Consider the following 22,227-nt stretch of genomic DNA (forward strand, 5'->3'; position numbering starts at 1 on the left):
GCGGCGCAGGTTCGCAATTGCTTGAGTCCACCAGTAAGCCGGTGGCCTCCCATTCCTAGGGTGGACTTTCCTGGGCATGGTGGCATCGCATGCACGCGAGAGTACTGTTACCAGCTGCTTGCGCTCAGACCGAGTATTGTGCTCGCGGCGGAGCGCTTTTTAAACACCTCGTTGTCGAAGTACGATGTCTTCCACATACGAGGGCTAGGCCTCGTCCCTTCCTCCGTCCGCTGAATGCTAGTCGTATAGTAGATACTGTAGCGAACCGCCAGGTGATCGCTGTGAGTGTAGCCATCATCTACCCTCCAGTTTGAACTACTCGTTTGACCAGGGCTCCAGAACGTAACGAATGTATCTTGTGCAGTGTTGGGAAAAACTCAAAATCTCAAAACTCAAGAATGATTCAAATGAAACGTGAGTTGAAACGCATCCAACTCAGCACCTAAGGGGCCCCATAGACGCTCCGACATGTTGTACAACTTTGGCTCCGCCCCCAGGTAATTTGGTTAAGTCGGAGTGAAGTCGGACCGTCTGTGGTCAAGTTGTACGACTGTTTGATAGTACAACTTGCCCACAGACAGTCCGACTTCACTTCGACCGAACCAGATTACCTGGGGGCGGAGTCAAAGTTGTACAACATGTTGGAGCGTGTATGGCTGAGTTGAATCATTCATTTGAATCATCGTAGGTTTTCTTTTGTTCTCCTTCGTAAATTAACAGTAAATTAACGTTCAACATATAGATATGGATACTCTTGCGTGTGTAAACAATAAATTGCGCCCAAATTGATTTTAAACACTTTTAGGAGCGAAATGATGTTGTGGGAAATGAGTGAAATGAGCCGTTTTAGCATGAAAAACTTAGACGTGATGCATTTCTTTAAAGTAGCAAACGAGTTAGTTCGCGCGGGAGCGCTCTATGATTGAGTTTTATGAATGATTTTACCAACACTAATCTTGTGTGGCAAGCTATCTTTGACCAGACCGAGAATCGAGCTCGCCATCTCCGGATTGGCAATCCTACGCCTTTGCTCGCATAGCTATTTGATATGCTTACTACATAGCCCCGTTCTGAGTCGACAAATACGTATTTAGTTTTCTTCTATAAATCATCCTCAGTATATTGTTAGAAATATCTAACAGAAAACGAAAAGTATCTTTAACTATTATATCCTATTTGTGTAAATGTAACCAGATATGAATCAGTACACTATAACTTTGTCAAAGATGGAAAGTCGTGTCGTGGATTCCAAGGGCCCTTTTGAAGTCCGAAGCAAGTGAATAACTTTTTCTTATCCAGAGTAGTTTACACCCAGTTCTTTTTATATACGGATGGTTTTTACTCGATTACGACCTTTAGCGTCAATGAAACTATGAGTTATCCCTATGAAAAAATTCACAAAAAATTAAAGAAAATTCAGGTGAAATATTGATCAGATTCGGGAGCACACGCTCCACGATGTATTGCTTTCAAATTGCCGACAAATGCTGGGGTATTGCCTTATTGGCAATGGTATATAAACGGGAATGAGGCGATTTATCATAGACTACTACTTCTCTTATTATAACTCTATTTATCGCAAAACAGTTAATTGACTTTGAAAAGTGAAATCGAAACTCCGTACATAATATAAAACCAATTTAATAAAAATTCCGCGGAAAAAAATAAAATTCCGTTTCGTTTCGATAAATTTCGAATTAAATGGCCCCTGATTTCGTTTCGTTTCGAAGACTCGAAAGTAAATCTATATTTCGTTTCGTTTCGAATCCACATAGACATTTTAAAATTCGTTTCGTTTCGTTGGGAAAAAGTGTGTTATCGCATACCCTTAGACATCAGTGCCCAGGCTGCCTTACCAGCTAAGTACACAACCCTTAGCTGGCGTTCTTTTGTAATCGGACGACCCGTGAAAGCGTGAGATAGGAACTTGTGGGGACCGGAGCTCTGCTGGGCGCTCCTTCCTTGATGTCAAACCACCATTTTGCAGCACGATGCGCATGCACAGACTGGCAATGTGTGCGTGCTTGTTGAAGATAGGCAAAATCGTGAATTACTTTACGAATTTTCTTGTTGTCGCTCTTTCCTTTGGAATAAGATAAACAAATCAATTAATAATGTCATTTACTAAGCAAGTAAATCGTTCAAGTGTAAGTTATCCGATAGGTCTATAAGAGTCTGAGCTAGAGCTACAGTAGTGTGGAGTAAATATTTTGGGCGATTAAAAATAAGACGAATATTGTAACGAGTCTTCGGGAGTGGAGATCAGTGGAGAATATTGAAAGCTTCCAATATCTTGGTTGTTAAATGGCATCAGACGGAGGTACCAAGATCGACATAGGTGCGCAGACCAAGAAAGCAAGGGCTGCCTTTGCGAGTTTAAGAAATATCTGGAACGCACCAAAATACGAATTTTTAACTCTAACGTGAAATCTGTGCTGTTATACGCTAGCGAAGCACGGTGTATATCAGTGGAGAACACTCAACGGCTGCAAGTGTTCATCAATAGATGCTCGCGGTATATAATTCGGTGGCCTCAAATGATAATGGTGGCCTCAAAACTGGATCTCAAACAACGAGCTCCATCGTCGTTGTCACCAGAGGCCGATAGCAACAGAAATATTCGGGTTCGGAAGTGGGGCTAGGTCGGTCACACTATACGTATCTACGTATAAACTGCCGTAATCTGGAAAAGTGACGTAACAGCCATTTTACAACATGCATGTTTTTCATTTTTCTGTTAAAGAGCTCGATGAGTAGTACTCGTTAACACCATTTTTGGAAAATGGCGTATACGTCACTTTTTCAGATTACGGCAGTAAAGTCCAGTTCTCTCGACATTCTGGATGGCTTAAAATAATAACCAAAAATAAGCAAACCAACTGGTGGTATTATTTAATTAGAGCTTCAATATATTAAGTTTCACAACAATAAATGTGTTCAACCACAGCTTATTAGGCTAAGATTTGAGCCATATACATTGTTTACTAATTTGAGTGACTCATTAATGTTCTTTATTGTTGTTCAAATAATATTTGCAGATTTCCAGAAACACAGCACTCGGTCGCCATCTAACAGCCACTCGCCCAATCCGAAAGGGTGAAATAATTTTCATCGATTCACCCTTACTTCTGGGTCCGAAAATAGCAAGCGTCCCGGTTTGCTTGGGTTGCCATAGAAATCTACCGACGACCTCCATCGATGCTCATGTGAGTTTACAATGCCTTGACCGCCATTCGTTTCCTAAAATCCCCTCAGTTTGTAGTTCGACTTTTACCACTGCCGACGCTGTGGTTGGCCTATGTGTGATTCGAGCTGTGAAGCTGCACTCGATCATAGGGAGGAATGCGCACTGTTAGCACGTACACCAAAATCTATTCGTTCCGAAATTCATTTCCGTCCCGATGACCCGCACAGGAAAGAGTCGCTTTACTGCGTGATAGTTCCATTGAGAGCCCTTCTACTAAAACGGTCCAATCCGCAGCGTTTCCGCGACGTCTTCCTCAGCCTGGAGTCCCACCTGGAAGCTCGAATCAAAACGCCTCTCTATGCGGCCCTTCGATCCAACCTGGTGCCTTTCGTGCGAGACTTTCTCGGAATGGGAAAGGAAGCCACCGAACATGAGCTGCTGCAAATTGCCGCCATTCTTGATACCAATTGCTATGAGGTGCGGCTGCCGGATCGGAATGTCAAGGTTCGAGCACTGTACGAGCTAGGCTCGATGATGTCCCATGACTGCCGCCCAAACACCAAACACTATTTCGACGAACGGTTGCGATTGCTGGTGGTGGCAACAGGTTAGTAATCGGTTGCATGTTGTTCCTAGAGATGGGTAGAATCTGCGGGAACACATTGCCCACTGTAATAAGAGATTGCTGCTCTTTTATGACATCAATTGGTTGTTTGAATGTATTTTTGTAAGCAGAAGTTTATATTGATTCATAAGTATCTTCAGTGTCGATCTCGAAGATAGTTATGAGATTCTCATAAAAGGCCACTCGTAAACCCCATAGCATGAATTAAACGTCTAAACGCCTCCATTCAATTTTCTCCGGAATTGGCAAAACGCGTTTAACTTCTAGCAGGTTAATTCAATTCAAACGTGTTAATTTAACTTAACAATTAACAGATGAGCCTCGGGCTAGAAATCTCTCCAATGAAGACAAAAAAAAACTTAACACCTGCGTTGGTTTAGAATATTGTGCATGAAAAAAAGAACATTACAGCAACAAGAGAAAACAGCGCAAAAAGCGTCCGCGTTACCGCCACTGTCAGTAAAGCGGCTTCAAATTTAATTTCATTGCTTTCCATTTGTACACATGTAAGCAGATATTTATCTCTGCCTTCACACTCCAATTAATTTCCAATACCCAATTGAAATATGCACTTTTCGGATTTCCCTGCAGTTGACATCCCGGAGGACGCCACCATCAGCATCTCCTATACCCAACCGTTGCTGTCCACCATCCAGCGCCGATACGCCATCAAACAAGCAAAGTGTTTCGAGTGTTGCTGTGACCGTTGCCAGGACCCTACCGAGCTGTTCACTTATGCCGGATCGATTGTGTGCCCTCTGTGTCACCGTGCGAAGGTATCCATCGAATAATAAACCCACCCACAAACATTATGGCTTCATTCCCTGTAACCAACCTGTCTTGCACAACCGTAGCTCACTGCATTCGACCCGCTGGATATGCGTTCGGATTGGCACTGCGAGAACCGGAAGTGCCCCTTCCGGGAGTCGGCATGCGATGCGGTGCGACGTAACGAGCAGCTCCAGGCGACGATGATGGCATTGGCGCGTGCGGACTCACCACGGGAGGAGTATGAGCGGTTTCTCACCACGCATCAGCAGCCATCAACAGGCCTGCTGCACCCCTGGAATACAAATGTGCTGCAGGTGAAGTACGCCCTCACGCAGCTCTACCGGCAGCCAGGTGCGAAAGATGAAAAGGGTAAGTGCGTCCCAATTTACCATCGATGGGTTCCGGATGGACGGGATCCGTTTAGGTTGAAATGTTGTTTGCCCATTTCCACGTTTCAGTAGCGGATGGGAATGGATGTTGCTTTCCAGGAAGGGGACCAATTTCAGTTGGGACTACGAGCCACTTCACTTAGCTCAAATTGGATTACAATATGAAGCAATAACGTGAATGGCACGCAAAGTGGCATTTATGACTCTGTTAACTGTATCCGGCAACCTACCTTTTCCCTTTCTCTTTTATTATAGTTGCATGGGTAGAGAGTGTTTTTATAATCTGAGCAGCTTAAATTGGAAATATCAAAATCGGTGATGGATGCTTTGCGAGATGAAGCATCCCAAAAATGACGTCACCATGTCCCGATGGACTATATTATAGAATAAAAACTCAAAGGTGCAGCCCAATCGGGTTGTACGCAAAGGTGACGTAGGACTACGTAGCTATACGAAATGAATTGTATTTGCCAGAAAATTTGTGTCTCTTTATTTACATTGAGCAAACTGCTCGGAGGTCAACTGAATCAAGAAGTCGAATAGTTGCTCCCAGTTGGATGGACTTTGAGTTTCCAACCGTGGAATTAACATGACTCATCAGCCGCATTGGCTCTGAAGCCACTCGGCTGGCTTTCAGTGGAGGATACCGCACACCTAGTAGACATCATCCTCAAAAATGTCCGAAATAAAAGAGAATTGAGCAGAATCAGAAGTAGTGTTGAACCCCGAAATAGTTCTCCCTCAGCTAGTGGAATTCGGGTGGACTGTATGTTTTCCTTTATTTGGTTTTTACGGGTGACGGTTTTGTGGATTTTCTTCCGATCGGATGGGGTTTGAAAACATTGATTTGGTTGCACAACACGACACATTACAGTTTATTTTACAACACTTTTATTTACATTACACTAGAAATTCTAACACTTTATTTACAATTTTTACACTACACACATTTACTACATTTATTAACTTAATATAATAACAAAATATCGGTCCCTGACCGACTATCGCAATGGCTATCTTTTTTCTTTATTACTTAAAAGTGTATTTCACGCCGTCTTCCACGCTAGTCGCTTGTAGTGGTACTCGACTGCGGGGGTAGCGAATAATTATTTTGGGAGTTGTGCAACTAAACACACTCCCCACCCAGAAATCACGGAATTTCTGAAAAGAAAAGAACAGACCTCTACGAACACAGAATGGATGGCTAATATCGATTCCCTAGTGTGGCTTCATTCAACTTAGATCACGTTGTCTCTTGACAGCCTTTCTCCTCACGCTGCACGCAGCATATAACTACCCACTCAGCTTTGTTCCTCTACTGTAATGAAAGTCGGACCAAACGGACTTATTTTTTGGATTCCTGAGCCGTCTTCCAAAATCTTCCAGTTTCCGCTGCGCAGTATTTAATGGATTGTGATGTTTGGGTTAGCTGGTATTCCTACTCCATCTTCAGTCACGGCATCCTTCTCATAATAGATGGTTACCATTTATTCTTCAGAATCCATGGAATCCAATTGGTTAGTCTCGGTCTCGTTTCCTTTCACCTTGTCAAACAACCGCACTCTTGAGCGTCGAAGTATTTCCGTATCGTGAGTGTTCCGTATAATCCAAAGGTCTCCATGGATGGATCTTGATCGAGCTGAAGTCTTTCCTCTTTCTCTTTCCAACGCTGGATTCTTTCTCGGATGGATTCCGCTTCTCTTCGTTTTCACCTTCTTATGTTCCATCAAAACGTCGTCTATGACCGCCATAGCCACCACAGAAAACCCATGCTGTTCGTCCAGTCATGTATCATGTACCACCAAATCTTTCCTCCACAGTAAGCCTTGATCACTGGCCCTACCAGCAATGCACCCTGAACCTACCGCACGTACTTTCCTTACAAGACACACCAAAAACCATCAGATCTTGGTAATTGTGCTGCTCTTCTCAGCAACGGAATGGCGGTGTGAATAACACCTGCCTGCCCTTTTGGTTGGCACAGGCACCCTGCGCATGTGCCCTAACTCCAGGTATATCGCCATGAACCTCTCGTGATAGTCTTGCGACCGCGTTTCCTAAGGCAAACGTCTTGCTATTCTCCGAGGATGTCGGAAGGCAACATCCCCCGATTCGCCTATGATTCTTTAGAAGGAAAACCATGTACCGTCCATCTTCACCTTGCTTGATCGCCCTACTGTAGTGCGCCCCGCACTCTGTTCCCATGGGGTAGTAGTTGTTCGGAGCCTTGACTTTCGCGTATGCTAAAGATCGAGATGGGATTTTCTCTGACCGGACACAACCCAGCCGAATACTGACTCCGTTAACGTGGGTAGACCGTTCCCCAGATCCAAATCATTTCCAGTCTTGAAGATCGCGAAGAAATGTTGGATTCCAAGGACCAAGTCTTGTAATTGAAAAATGCTGGATCCGCCAGCTGCACGCCTTGCGGAAGCTCCCAGCATACCCCTTGGATGTTTGTCGTTGGAAGATCTGCCGTAGCCTCTGGCAGAACGAGGAATTCCATTTCACGAGAAAACTCGGAAACTCTTGATTTGATCGTTGCCACAGCTTTGTGTTTGATCCGCATTTTGGACTGTCCTATACCCAGGACGGATACATCCGAACGCCTTCGCTGGATGTTTAAACGTTGGCACAACTTCTCGGTCATGAAGTTGCATTCGGACCCAGAGTCCAACAAGACCCGTGCAGGAAAACTAATTCCGGTATCACCTTCCACTAAAACCACTGCTGTTGCTAGCAGTACAGATTCTCGGACTGCGGATGTACTTGGACTGCGATTTCGCTGCGTCGTGCTTGGGATATTTGATTTAGCCTGTGCCGGTGACTGCGTCAGCCTTGACCGATCGAAAACAAATCATAGTATGATGTTTCGCCTTGCATTTTCTGCAAACGAAGTAAGAGAAGCACTCGGAAGCTTGATGTCCACGACGAAAGCAATTACGGCACAGCGAATGATTACGAAGGTGTTTGTCTCGACCTGACACGGAGAGACATTGGAATGTTAGACATTGATACAGCGGATGGGATTCGGAACAAGCCACGCAACGATAACCAGATGTTTGAACCGCTCTATAACTTGTTCGTGGGACTACGAACTTCTTACTCGACATGCCAGCCGATTCTCCCTTGAGATCAGCAGGTTTCGAAGGTAGCAAACCTAGCAGTCGAACTCGTTTTTGAAGGAACTCCGTTAGATCCTTGTTGGAATCCTGTTCCTTGGAAGCCAAATATTCTTCCCATGCTCGACGTGTGACCGGGTCTAGGCGGGATCCTAAGATGTCCATCAACAACAAATCCTTGTACTCCTGGGGTTGAATGAGCTGATCCACGTTTTGGACGATCCGCTCAAAGCCTTCCAGCAAGAACTGAAGCTCCAAGGCTGACTCCTTAGCCAACACTGGTAGTTTAGACAAAGCTTGGACTTGCCGACGCCTAAGCAGCTTGCTGTCGTTGTACCGTTTCGTCAAGGTGTCCCACGTCACCTGATAGTTCGCCTTAGTGATGGACAACGGATCAATGAGAGCCCTGGCTTCACCTGTGAGACTTCCCTTCATATAAAGGAATTTCTCGACGTCCGGAAGATCGGCCTTCCAGTGGATCAACGAGGTGTACAAATCCCGGAAACTCAGCCACTCGTCGATAATGCCACTGAAGGTTTGTAGCTGGATTTGTGGAAGGCGAACATGTTCCAACGTAGGCTGCGACTGCGATGCATCCAAAACACGCGACTGGTTCAATGTGGCATCTTCCAGCTCCTTAGCCTTCTTCAATGACGTTTTCACCAAAAGTACCGCTGGACAAACTTTGCCCTAATTTTACTACATTCCTCTTCCTCTTCACTGTAATCGTCATGCGATTCTACCTCGACTATAGCCTCACTAATAGTTTCCAATAGCTCCTCTAACTTATCCACCCTGATTGACACCTGAATTGCTGTGGTTTGACCATCCATGGACTGCGAAAACTTGAGAATATCCTCAAACATATACACTATACAGGTACGAGTTAAGTCGCGTCTGCAACGATCGTAAAGTTTGCTCCTTCTTCGTCGTGGTCGTCTTCGGTGGCATCTTGCGGCAGGTGTATTCCAGGAAACGATTGAAATAGGACAGTTGTAATGTAATATTCCGTATTTCCGTCTAGCTTCGGCTAGACATACACTGTAGAGCTACTGACCTTCACTAAAAAATATCTGCACCACTCTACAAGTATGTACGGCTGCAATCAATCAACGGTTTACGCGCATGCAATCTCGTTCAAAAAGTTGTCCGCACCAAGGTGAATACAAACAGGTGTAGCAGTATGCCAATTACATGATTCAGCCATCTTGGATTTTTATATGGGGCAGCCACCGAGTTTGTTTATGTTTTGCACTGAAAATGAATTTTTCACCCCCGCGCTAGTCTCTATCATCTACTGTCAAAGTGAGTGAACCCTGATATAAGAACCCTGGTCCGCACCAAAATCACAGTGAGGAAAAAAACGCTTATGTAGTAAACAATAGAATCCTACGCCTAGGCAAGGCATATATTGTCTTAAACTGACCTGACAGACCAATTTATGGTACTGATTTCAAAGTAACAGAGTGCCGGCTATTCACGGTAATCACAACTGTTCCTCCCAGGCTACTGTCATGCTATTGTTTAGCCCATCGCTAAATCGTAGCCAGGATGTCCCGAGCACATTTTTTTTGATGACAGCGGTCTATGTCTATTGATGATGATGACACCGCGCTTGTTACAGGCCCAGTTCCTCCTCAATGCGTAGAATGCTTCGGTCGGCCTCATTAACACGTCCCACAAACAGGGATGCCAGATACAATTTTTAAATGTCTGTGTTAATCTAAGTAAAATGTCTGTATTTGTCTGTATGGGGCTTCAGAGGTATACTGGAAATAGAAAATTACTCAAAACCATATATTTTTGATATCATCGAATATCAAGGCTTCAATAATCTGAAATTCGAGATAAGTTTTCATTCCATGAAATAATTAATAATGTATAACAGAGCTGTAAATATTCGATTATTTTTTATGAAGCCCATCGGCCTTCTTTGTCACTTCACTTCTAAACATATTCATATTCGTTTTTCGCCTCAGAGCTGCCTTCGCCCTCTCAATGAGGGCGATGGAAAATCATCATGTTTCGATATGGTTGGTTATTTCATCATCAAAAACTTTCCCAACTCCGCCAAAACCTTGCTCTGGGGTTGATCAACCAAGCTTGGTCTGATGGATTTTTTCCGGATGAATGGCGGAAAAGCCTCATTGTACCCATCCACAAAAACAACATTTCCTCTCGAGATGTCACAATGTACGGGCCTATTTGTCTGACAAGAGATGTCTTCAAAGCCGTGGAAAGATTTGCAATCCTGTAAATGTAAATCAGCGACTGTAAATTAGAAGTCGATAATAGGTTTGGCTTTCGCTAACAAGCGTTCCGCCCGGAATACGGCACGGGCACATACTTCGCATATATGGAAGATGTACTGCACAACGCCTACAACGACGACAAGCACGCGGATCTAGAACATTTCCAATGCATTCATCAGGACTTCTAACAGTGGCAATAATGGGGATTTTCCAGCAACCTCCTTGCTTTTGTTCGGAATTTGGTAGACTCTGACGACTAGCAAATCCGTTCATGGACACTTCCTCATTTCGCTGGTTGGGTGACCAACTCATTTCCATCAACAAGATTTTGGAAGTTCTCGAAGTCTCCATGGATCGGAGCCTCTCGCTCCTTTCGCACTTCCGAGAACTCAAAATAAATTGTCGGACCAGAGACAACGTGGTTCGGACCTTAGTGCTGTCCAATGAGCAGCTCGAAGTAGCTCGAAGTTGTTCCCGTCCTGCTCGTTCTATTTTGTCAACAAATGGGCATGAGCAGGACAGGGAGAAACTTCGAGCTACTTCAAGCTCTCATTGGACAGCATTCTTGTCTCATCCTCATCGAAACAACAACAGGAGGTCCTTCAATTCCTACGTTTGAGCCGCCTCAGAATTGTTACTCGCAACACCAGCCGAGTCTACTTGTGTGCGCTGGCGGCCATCTGCCACTAGCCGGCTCGTTAACCGCAGCCACTGCTGGAGAATACACACTATGGCCTGCGGTGAATACAAATAGTTTGCAATTTCCGCATGTGTGACAATTCCGTGGCTCTTAGAAGATCGGTGGTTGAGCCACATATATTTCCACAACTATGAAAACAGATTTACGGATGGGTGGAGTCGGTATTGGGGTCACTGGGAACGGTTTCACTATTTAGGACCGCCTCCCAGATATGTAGCGCATTTTTTCGGCTGAAGGCGCCGTCATCTACCCGTCCAGGGAACACATCCTCGTACTTGTAGACTCTGCCAGTGCTATCTCCACATTCCAGAGTGAAAAGTCTAAGCACAACAGGATCCAAAGCATCGTAGCGAACATGCTCTCGAAGACAACCTTCCCTTGGATCCTGGGGCACTGTGGAAAGCCTGGCAACAACAAGGTGGATCTCTTTGCCGAAGTCGGACATCAGGGCCAAATTTTTACGGCATCGGTCCCGTTTACTGATGTCAAAGTCTGCATGAAGAAAATCATTTGAGGAAACTGGACAACTACATCCGTTTACCTCCGGAAAATATTTTCAATATTTTAAAATATTTTAAAGAACAGTAGATTATCTCCCGGCTCCGAATCGGACACAGGTGGCCCTTGCATAATTTCGGCAGGAGCCCTTTCTGTACTATCTGCAATGTCTGTGACGTTAGCAGCTCTGTGGAGCATTTTGTCAGCGGATGCTTGTAAAATCAAGTTCTTCCATTCAAGTGTCCAAGTTCACCTTCGAATAACTTATAAAAACTTTATGAAGTTTGTACAATAATTCCAAAGAATATACATTTAAGCATAATATTCCGGGGTACTCAAGAAAATTGATTCGATTTTCTTTGGTGTTGTTCTCTCAGGATTTCCTACGTAATGTTTTCAGAAGCAACAACGAGTGCAAAATTTAATTATTCGAAGACGACTAAAAGTTGCCTTCAGTTGCAGAATCGCAAGCGCGCGTCAGGGAGTAATGATGCAATAAATTTGAATGGATGGAATCACTAGAGGAAACCAAGCTACCACCCCAAACACCGACGCCACAGAAACAGTCCATTTTCGCAATTAATCCTTTCTTTCTAGAAAGTGCTGAACCTGAGCACTGCTGATAGAAGAACCAATTTTGTTTCCCCAGTGCGCCTTTACAATAACTAATAGACGCCACTATTTGTAATAAACTTTCAGCATCGCCACTGGTGGCACGGGATCGCAACAGTGTTATTTTTGTAGTCAACCCTTTCTTCATATAAAATGCTGGTTCGTTGAGGTTGAACGATCTGCAGCTACGCGCCGACGACCCCCACCAATGCGATGGCTTCCCGTCGAAAATGCCACCAGCGCCTCCGTGCTTCTCTGTCCGCTCCGCTGGAATCGCTTTGATGCATCCACTCCGACGCGCTCCGGTCTGCATGAAATCTTTTTCAAACTGAGGATTAAATCCAAACCCGCAAGTTGCTTGATTTTGATGTCTGTGTTTGTGATACATGTACGTGATTGGTTGGTTTACCTATTTCTAAACTTTTTATCAATTATCGATGATCAGCAACAATAGTCAAAAATCAGCAAAGAAGCGTTGACTCATCCTCGATCGAATGGTCCAAAATTGGTCCATCAAGTGTCCAAGTCCATCGAGAAACGGCTGAGATATTAAAGTTTGAAGTCTATCATATTTTCGAGACGGTCTCCGGTTCTCGCATTCGTAAAGTGTACCCCAATATAGAAAAGACAGACGTAGTCCTACGTCAAAATGTCCATCAAAACCAAGTGCTGGGCTCGATTCCTGTGGTAGTTCTGGTCCTCTGGTCCAATTTTAAAAAAGAAAGCATTCTTGATGAAATGGCGAACAGCGTAGTTTGTGTCTGCCGTGCAGTTATTAATTAAATAATTTACGTGTGAAAAGTGCACAGTGCTGCAGAAATTTTTATTCCCTTGTGTGCCCATTAGTGCAGCGCAATGGAATAACTAGGATACAAGCTGTTTCTATTAATTATTCCAATTGAAATTAGGATTTTTCTGCCCCAGCACAGCACCTGGCGGCCTGTAAACTTTTGCGCTTTTGATTGTCTCTTTGTACTTTGTTTGGTGTTGTTTGCATGCACCGAGAGGTGTCCGTGTGTGGGCTTCATTAGAATGGTTGAGTGTGGTGCTTGTGGAATGGGGATTGGGGATTGTGGCTTGAGATCTGCCGATGAAATGTTCTGGTTGTAGGTGGACTAAAGTGATCCATTACAAGTGCATTTCTATGACCTATGGCTAAGCTAGTTACGGAGAACGTGAATGTTGTATTTAAGTGCGATGATTGTTTATCGAGCCAAACTTGTGGCGAGCAAAATGTACCGATTTCGAATTCCATAATGTGTGAAGAGGAATTGAAGCAGGATGCATTTATTACATACGAAAGGCCTTGAATTGACTTAATCTGACTCAATCTGTGGTATTCGAGATCACATTTCTGCTCAAGTAAACAACGCGTTTATTGGAGGGTATGGAACACTTGAAGAAAAACGTAAATTGCTGAGTTGGAAAATAGGAAGAACTCATTTTCTTAATTTAATTCGCGTAAGAGAGTAGCTGCAATGGATGTGATTCAAGACACATCAATGTTGGTTCCGGAGCCCAATCAGATTCGCAGAGGTAAAAAACGCAAAGTGCAGGAAGACGTTACCGATGCGTCTGATAATGTTTCTATTGAGCAAGTTAGTAGTAGTCGAAAATAGCACTGGGAATAAGAGTAACGTTAAGACAGAAAAGTTCAACCGAAAATGATGAAAAGGTTGTTCGTAAGACTCGTCCCTTATCCTTCTTTCTTCCTACTTGCTTCTATCTTTTTTCTTCTTCCTTCTTTTTTATTCCATTTTTTCTTCCTTTCTCCATCTTCTTCGACTCATCCAAGTTACTTGTTCCTATTTTGACGTAAACTACGTCTAAGGGGAAGATTCGGATACAGGGTGACAAATGAAAATTTCCAAATTCGAGACCGTCACGAAATCATGTAAGATTTTGAACTTAATAGCGCCTTTATCTTCCGATGGATTTTTGAGATTTATATATATCAATCGATTCGGAAATTCTCTATAATTTATCCAATTATATTGAATCTTTTGGGTTATGAATGTTAAAATAGGGTATCCGGAGCATTTTGGCAGCAACCTCTTTTCTTGTCCGCAAAGAGTCTCGTTTTCGGCCGTCGCCGTTCAGGTGCAGTTGGGTTTAGGACTCTACTCCTTTTTGTAGCGGTGTTTCGCTACAAAAGTAGAAACAATGGAGCCGGAACCAAAACGTGACCGCTTGGTACCGAAAGAAAGAAATGTAACAAAAATGCGTAATGTAGTGCATGGTGTGTAAAGAAGTGATCCAGATAGGGGCATGTTTGTGCAGGCATGGAGACGATCAATTTATTATCAATGCCAATGCCCTTTTGCTAGTAATGCAATCAATTTATATTAAAAACGACTTTGGAAAATGCATTTTTTGCAAACTGAGAAACTAATAAAGGCCGTTACACATACAAAAATTATGGTCTCCGGAAAGTCAAGGGGAGGAGGTAATCTTCTTCTTCTTCTACTGAATCGAGGCAGCATGTGAAAATTTGAATACCCAGAAGTTTTTGGGGCCGTGCGGAAGGTTCTTAAAAGATGGTTAGAGACCCCTCTCCTCTTTGAAACCTGGCTCTATGCAAATGAAACACCAATTTCATCATAACTCAGAGATTGCAAGCAAATGGAAACAAATCTGGCGTGTGGAGGTTTTGGATGAGAAGATATGTTTTCTGTGGTGGTTATACAACGCCTCCCTTCTGGAAAGGGGAACTATACAAATGAACCAAAAATTTCTGCATAACTCGAGAATTAATCAGAGAATAAATCAAGTTTAGGCGAAGCAAAGTTTGACGGGTCTGCTAGTAAAAAATAAATATTAAAATGGAAAAAAAAAAATAAAATTAAAAAAAAACTCCTCGGATTTGTTAAAGAATGTTTTGAAAGCTCTCAAAATTTACCGAAAATTTTTTGACGTAGGACTACGTCTGTGTTTTCTATATTGGGGTACACTTTACGATTGCAAAAATCGGGGACCGTCACGAAAATATGATAGACTTTAAACTTTAATAACTAAGCCGTTTCTCGATGGATTTTCAATTTTTGGACCATGTCGATCAAGGATGAGTCAACGCTTCTTTGTATTTATTTGAAAATTCTGATTTTAACTACTTATTATCGATAATTAATAAAAAGTTTAGAAATAGGTAAACCAACCAATCACGTACACGCATCACTAAAGCACAGACATCAAAAAATCAATCACTTGCGATTGTGGATCTAATCCTCCAAGATTTGAACAAAGATTTTACGCATAGCAGACGCATCAAAGCTATCGTAGCGGAGCCGGACACAACATCACCATTGAGTGCGCCTAATAACATTTTAAAAAGAAAATCCATCGCATTTGTGGTGGTGCTCGATGTGTTAAGCTGCAGACTCACCTTCAACCTCAACGAACCAGAAATTCATATGACGGAAAGGTTGACCATAAAAATAGCACTGTGGCGAACCCACGTACCACTAGGGTGATTGCCGATACTGAAAATTTACTGCAACAAATTGTAGGTGTCAGTTAGTTGGGAAGAAAAGGAACATTGGGAAAAGAAAGAATTTGGATTCTTCTCTAGAACCAACATTTTTATGAAAAGAAGAGAGTTAATTGCGAAAATGGACTGTTTTCGGTGGCATCGGGTTTGGCATGGTAGCTTGGTTGCTGTTAGTGATCCCATCCATTAAAATTCACTACATCATCTCCCTCCGACGCGCCATATCAAATTCGCGCTATTTACGATTGAAGGTTTGAACTTCTGAAGAAAGGTTTATTTCGGATACTCGGGATCAACTTTCTTTTGTATAAAATCAATGAAGCACGCCACCTTTTGTGGAAACTATCTACCTACAGCAACTACCCATTAGTGAACGTCGCTTGGACAGACATATGCCAAAAGATAATAAGTTTTGTAATGATGAAGAAACTTCGATACAGAGTCAAATTTCTGTTGTCATTCCTCGCAACAATACGCATCTTGAGATAAACAAACATCTCATAACCAAATTCAAGAATCTTGCGAGAAAGTTTCATTTGATTCTTAGAATTCATCATTCTCCGAGCGGGTCCGTTGTCTGTGGAAACCCGATCAGAAATGAAAACTCGCGCGCTTATCGATAAGCAGCTTTCTTATATCTAATGAAGTAATTCCATTAGCCCCGCCCTTCATTAATCGTTATGTAGGTGTACATTATATTTACATCATATGTAAGGCCTCACAAAGGGGCGGGCCTTGCAAGTTAATTAATTAAATACAAGAAAGCTCTGCTGTTCGAGCTGCGCGAGCCATTTGATCCTGGATTCCACAGAGAGCAGACACAGTAGGTAACGAAAGTGGGTGGCAGTGTGGCATTGCTGCAAATTTATTTCAACCTTTGGAGGCTCAGTGAAAACCATCAAGTGGCGGTCGGACAGTTTTGCAACACCTGGCAAAGAATCGACAAGCGATTGGATGTGATTGAAGTTATTGGACAGAAGGCGGCATTTTGGGAAAGAAAATTGGTTCTTCCTCAGGACCAACATTTTTTATGGAAAAGAGAGAGTTAATTGCGAAATGGACTGTTTCGGTGGCATCGGGTTTATGTAGTACCTTGGTTGCTGTTAGTGATTCCATCCATTCAAATTTACAGCATCGCATCTCCCTCCGACGCGCTATCAAATTTGCTATTTACGATTGAGTTTTTGCTCTTTGAAGAAAGTCTATTTCGGTTAGTTGGATCCTATCTAATGTACTTAACAAATGGTGGGCTTTTGTATAAAAATCAATGAAGACGCCACCTTTGTCAAAACCATCTACCTGCCAAACAATTACCCATTAGTAAACGTCGCTTGAACAGACAGATGCCAAAAGATAATGTTTTGTAGTATGAAGAAACTTCGTCTTGAGTAAAAAAATTTCTATTGTCATTCCTCGCAAATAATACGCATCTTTAGATAAAAGTTCAACATCTCATAACCAAATTCAGAATCTTGCGAGAAAGTTTCATTTTATTCTTAGACCATCATTCTCCGAACGGTCCGTTTGCTGTTCAGGGAAACCCGATCGAATATTGCTCACGCGCGCCAAAGCAGCTTTCTTATATCTAATGAAGTAATTCCTGATTAGCCCCGCCCTTCATTAAAAATCGTTATGAGTGCATTATTATATTTACATCATATAAGCTCTCAAAGGGGCCGGGGCTTGCAGGCTTAATTAATTAAATGCAGCGTTGAAAGCTGCTGCTTCGGCGCGCGAGTCATTTTGATCTGGATTCCACAGAAGGCGGTTCAACATTCGATGCAGCGGAGCAGACACAGCAGCACGAAGTGGGTGGCAGGGTGGCAATGCTGCAAATTTATTTCCAACCTTTTGGAGGCTCAGCGAAAACCATCAAGTGGCGGTCGGACAACAGTTGCAGCACGCAAGGTGTCGACAAGCGTGTGGATGCAGTTAGTTATTGGACAGAAGGCGCATTGGGAAAGAAGAAAAAACGTGGATTTCTTTCTCAGGACCAACATTTTTATGGAAAGAGTTAATTGCGAAAATGGACTGTTTCGGCACTGGCATCAGGTTTGGCGTGGTAGCCAGATTTGCTGTTAGTGATTCCATCCTTTCAAATCTACTGCATCATCTCCCTCCGGATGCGCTATCAAATTCGCTATTTACGATTGAGTTTGTACTTTAAAGAAAGTTTATTATGGATAGTCGGATCATCATTCTTTTGTATGAAATCAATGAAGACGCCACCTCTGTGGAAACTATCTACCATCGGTGAGCGTCGCTCGGACAGACAGATGCCGAAAGATAATGTTTGGTGGCCATATGAAGCAGCCTCGTCCTGAGTCAATTTTCTGTTGTTACAGCATTTCGCATCAATATAATCTTAGATAACCAACAGCTCATAACCAAATTCAGAACTCCAGCGAGTAATTTCATAAGAATCTTAAAATTTGTCATTCTCGGAGCAGAGCGGACACAATAACAGCACATCGGTAGGCGGTCGTGGCGGTCGGACAACTTCAACGCAAGGTGATGTCAAGCGCTTGGATGCAGTTAGTTATTGGAAAGACGCATTGGGAAGAAAAAAGAAAATTGGTTCTTCAAGACCAGCATTTTATGAAACGAAAGAGTTAATTGCGAAAGTTGTTTCGCGGCATCGGGTTTAGCGTGTACTGGTTGCTGTTAGTGATCCCACCCGTTCAAATTAATTGCATCATCTCCCTCGGCGCTATCAAATTTCCTAGCTCGACTGAGTTTTGCTCTTCAAAGAAAGTTCTTATCGGATTGTCGGATCAACCTTCTTTTGTAAGCATTAAGACCTTTTGGAGGACACCATCCTCAAAATGGTCGAAATAAAGGAGAAATAATCAGAATCAGAAGTGGCGTGAAACCAAACGCAAATAGATTTATATGCAACGTTTGGTTTCACCCGCGATATAAGCGTATTGCAAAGTAAGGATTGTGATGTCCCGACTGAAATGATCGAGTGGCTTCAGCGGACAATAAGTCAATTAATTACGGTTAGAGACTTCCATCCAACTTCCAATTCGACCTCTTGTCAGTTGGCCTCCGAGCAGTTTGCTCAATGTTAATAAACGACACACATTATTATGGCAAATACTATCAATTTCGAATAGCTACGTAGTCCTACGTCACCTTTGCGTGGGCTGCACCTTTGAGTTTTTGATGCCCCTCAAGTTGTTATTTTGAGCAAAACAATTGAAAAAATATTTATATCGGCTTAATAATATTTTGTCCAATTAAATGCGCGCCTGAATCAGAAGGATTTAACTTTGATTCAGGAAGTGTGAATGCCTAAGATATTTTATAATACGTGGGTGCAATAATGCGGTACTTATTGTACACAGCTTGAAACGCATACGTTCTTAAACGGGCTATTCTATATAATAAAATGAAATGGTCTGTGTTCGTATCCGCAAACTCGAAAACGGCTGGACAGTTTTCTTCATTCCTTCAGCAGATATGATCATTATTATTTCCGACGGGTTTATATGATATTTCTTCCTACGAAAATCACGACTAAAGTTGAGTAAATCGTGAAAAACGAAATAAAAGATTCGTATGTAAATTTTGCTTGGGCGGTTCACAACGCCTATCACCTTCTTGCTCCCTGAATCAAAAGTCTTCAATGATATTAATAAAATGTTTCGAATATTTTCCCATAATGACACTCAGTGTTGGTAGAATCATACTCAATCTGAATCTAGGAGGTTTCATGCACGAGCTAACTCGCCTGCGATTCTGTAGGAAAGTGCGCTTGAGTTTCTCACCAGAATCGCATCGCTCTCACTCCTCCGAAAAATGGTTTCGTTCTAATAAGCGTCAAAACCAATCGAGACGTATGTTTTTTATATATAATTATTAGCCATTGTTTTAGACGAAAATAGTTATTCAATGAAGAACACGTAAATATCATGCAATGATGCAAGCGATTTAAATAATGAAAATAAATCTGTCGGCCATAATTGTGATGGATTTGTACTCATGCTTTGAATCGCCTAGGATTTGAGATTTTGAGATTTTACCAACACTGGTGACTGCCAGACAGTAGGAGTTAGATAATAACACACACACTATCTTTCCCGTCCCAACGTTTACTGCTCGCGCACCACAACCAAATTAGTTGGGTTTTGATACATGATTGACATTTTATGATTTCTAGTGATGCACGAAAACAAGATATGCCTATGATTAGGATGTTTCTGAATAATAAATGTTAAACGGAAAAGATAACTTCCTAGGGCTTCTTCTATTGAAATATTTCATCAAATGCTTCAAACAAATGTAGGCAATTCGGACCCAAGAAGATGTCACACCTGAGGACTAAATTTGGGTTTTCATAGTAATTTTTAAACAATTGTATCCAACAATTTTCATATCTTAAGATACGCTAGTTTTGTTCGAACCCAGTGACATAAGTAATCAAATGAATTTTCTAAAATATTATTCATGCATGTGCTCTAATCCTCAATGAACAAAACTGCCTTACGTTTACGTTGGGCGGTTGTGTCGACATAACCCTTCTGATTTTTCTTCCTTATTGGTTCAACCTTTTTCTTCATAGTTCTTCCTCCATAGTTCTTCCTTCTTAATTCCTTCATCCTTGTTCCTATTTCCTTCTTTCTTCTACTGCCTTCCTTGTTCTCTTTTTTCTTCCTACTTTTTTTCTGGTCTCTTCTTCTTTCATTATTCTTTGTTCTTCTTTTTCCTTTTTCATTATTTCCTTTTGCATTTTTATTTCTTCCTTCTTCCTTGCTTTTTCTTCTTTTTCCTTCTTTCATTTGCTTATTTGTTTCCTTCCTTTCTGCCTCCTCCCCTCTACCTTCTTCCTATTTCTTCTATCTTTTCACTTATTCCTTTTCTGTACTCTTCCTTCATCCTACCTTATTTCTTCTTCTTCCTTCCTTTGACACGTATGATATATCGAGGTCATCCGCAGTGCTCAACTCCGTGGTTGCGATACGAATCAATTTTATTCAAGTCTAAGAAATCTTGAGCCTTAATTCTAAGCTACATGGTTTCACAGAGAACAAATCGAGAGAATGAGAGAATCGGTAAATGGGAGGCTGGGTAACATCGATATGCGTTAAAATTATGCAGTTGACAACCCGTCGATAGGTGAAATTCGAGAATCATGTACTGGGAATATTGAGCTTGGGAAAAGAGCATCGTTGGCGGTTGCAACTGGGCTTGCCAGGTGTTCTTGCCCACGTTGCAAGACCTTGACGATGGGGATTATTGTTGCTGCCACATCTGTTGGCAATATGCACTCAACTTATGCACTACATCTCCCTTTTAAGGAAAATGATGATCGTAGAGAATCATTTGAAAAACACTTTATGTTTTAAAATTACTTACAATTTTGTGTAACGTAGTTTTTGTTAAAGCTTTACAATTCTATTTTTATGCACTGTTTTTGTTCGTTTGTTTCGCAATTTTGATTTTTACATTCGGTGGCTTATTGCTGTCACTTCAAAGGTCCATTATAAACTTTGTCTAATTTTCTATTGTTTTCAGTTTTTAAAGTATTTTTCTCCTAATTTAATATTTATGGGTTTTATTTCTGCTTGTTTAGCTATTCTCCTATGTTTAGATTTGACTAGAAGTTCTTTTGCCTTATTTGCTACATATTGCAATTTAAATTTTAGTTCTGTATAATAATTGTCATAGTTATAAACTGGATCGATTTTGAGGGTTCATTAACTTCGAGGATAATTTACCAAATCAAAAACTAATTTATGCGTGAATGTATGTTCAGTGTGAGATAGTGTTGTAACAGATATAGAATTGAAGAGAATCCCAATCATCGAGTTGCTCGTTAATGAATTGTCGAAGATATTCATTAAGGCATCGATGATTGCGTTCAAGGCCAACTGTAGAAAAATTGTGGTTAATTGACAGTAGTTGTACATATTATTGAACAGTTCATTTTTATATTCTGTTCCTAAATCGGTCTTAATTAAAATTGGGCATCCGTATATGAGTATAAATTGCTCAACAAATGCTTTTGTAATGTTTGAGCTTGCTTATCAGGTATAGGTTTAATAACATACTTTGTAGATCACATTGAATGTTAATGCATATCTATTTCCTTTTAGTTTTGGTCATGGGGCCTTTATCAATGGAAACATTAAATGCTTTCGTGGATAGTGGTTTCAATGAATTTTACTTTCATATGTACCGTGTGTTTGTTTCTTTTACAATCAATGCAGTTCTTAACGAACTGGTTGATAGATTTTCGCATATTTTTCCAGTGTATGTTTTACGTATTTATTCAATAATCTTGTAGCATGTCCTCCAAGTGGGATGATGGTTCTCGAGGATTATTTGATTGATATTTTGGTTTGAAACAATTATCGCTGGTGTATAGATAATTACGTCGACTTCGTTGTGAGATTGTTGTATAATGATTTAAACTCTTCAGTATTTATCTTCGAAAAAATAATACTGTTCCTTGCAATTGCTAGCTTTTATTCAAGTACTTGCCATTTCGTTAATTGTGTCAATAATTTCTTTAAAGTCTTTAGTGGATGTGCACATCATTACAGAAAATTGCGCTTGAGCAAGATTCTTTTAATTTT

At 41.7% G+C, this 22,227-nt stretch overlaps 1 protein-coding gene across 3 annotated transcripts in view; it reads left to right on the forward strand.

Moving 5' to 3' along the window:
- The window catches only part of LOC134207622 (SET domain-containing protein SmydA-8), a 234,830-nt gene that overhangs the window by 135,418 nt on the left and 77,185 nt on the right, over positions 1 to 22,227 (forward strand). For all 3 annotated transcript variants that reach the window (XM_062683353.1, XM_062683352.1, XM_062683354.1), the window contains 4 exons: positions 3,039 to 3,206; positions 3,263 to 3,794; positions 4,404 to 4,588; positions 4,667 to 4,952. In XM_062683353.1, coding sequence (XP_062539337.1) covers positions 3,039 to 3,206; positions 3,263 to 3,794; positions 4,404 to 4,588; positions 4,667 to 4,952 — 1,171 coding nt within the window. The remainder of the gene's footprint in view (positions 1 to 3,038; positions 3,207 to 3,262; positions 3,795 to 4,403; positions 4,589 to 4,666; positions 4,953 to 22,227) is intronic.

The sequence above is a fragment of the Armigeres subalbatus genome, chromosome 1 (genome assembly GCF_024139115.2).
Source record: "Armigeres subalbatus isolate Guangzhou_Male chromosome 1, GZ_Asu_2, whole genome shotgun sequence".
NCBI classification, from domain to species: domain Eukaryota; kingdom Metazoa; phylum Arthropoda; class Insecta; order Diptera; family Culicidae; genus Armigeres; species Armigeres subalbatus.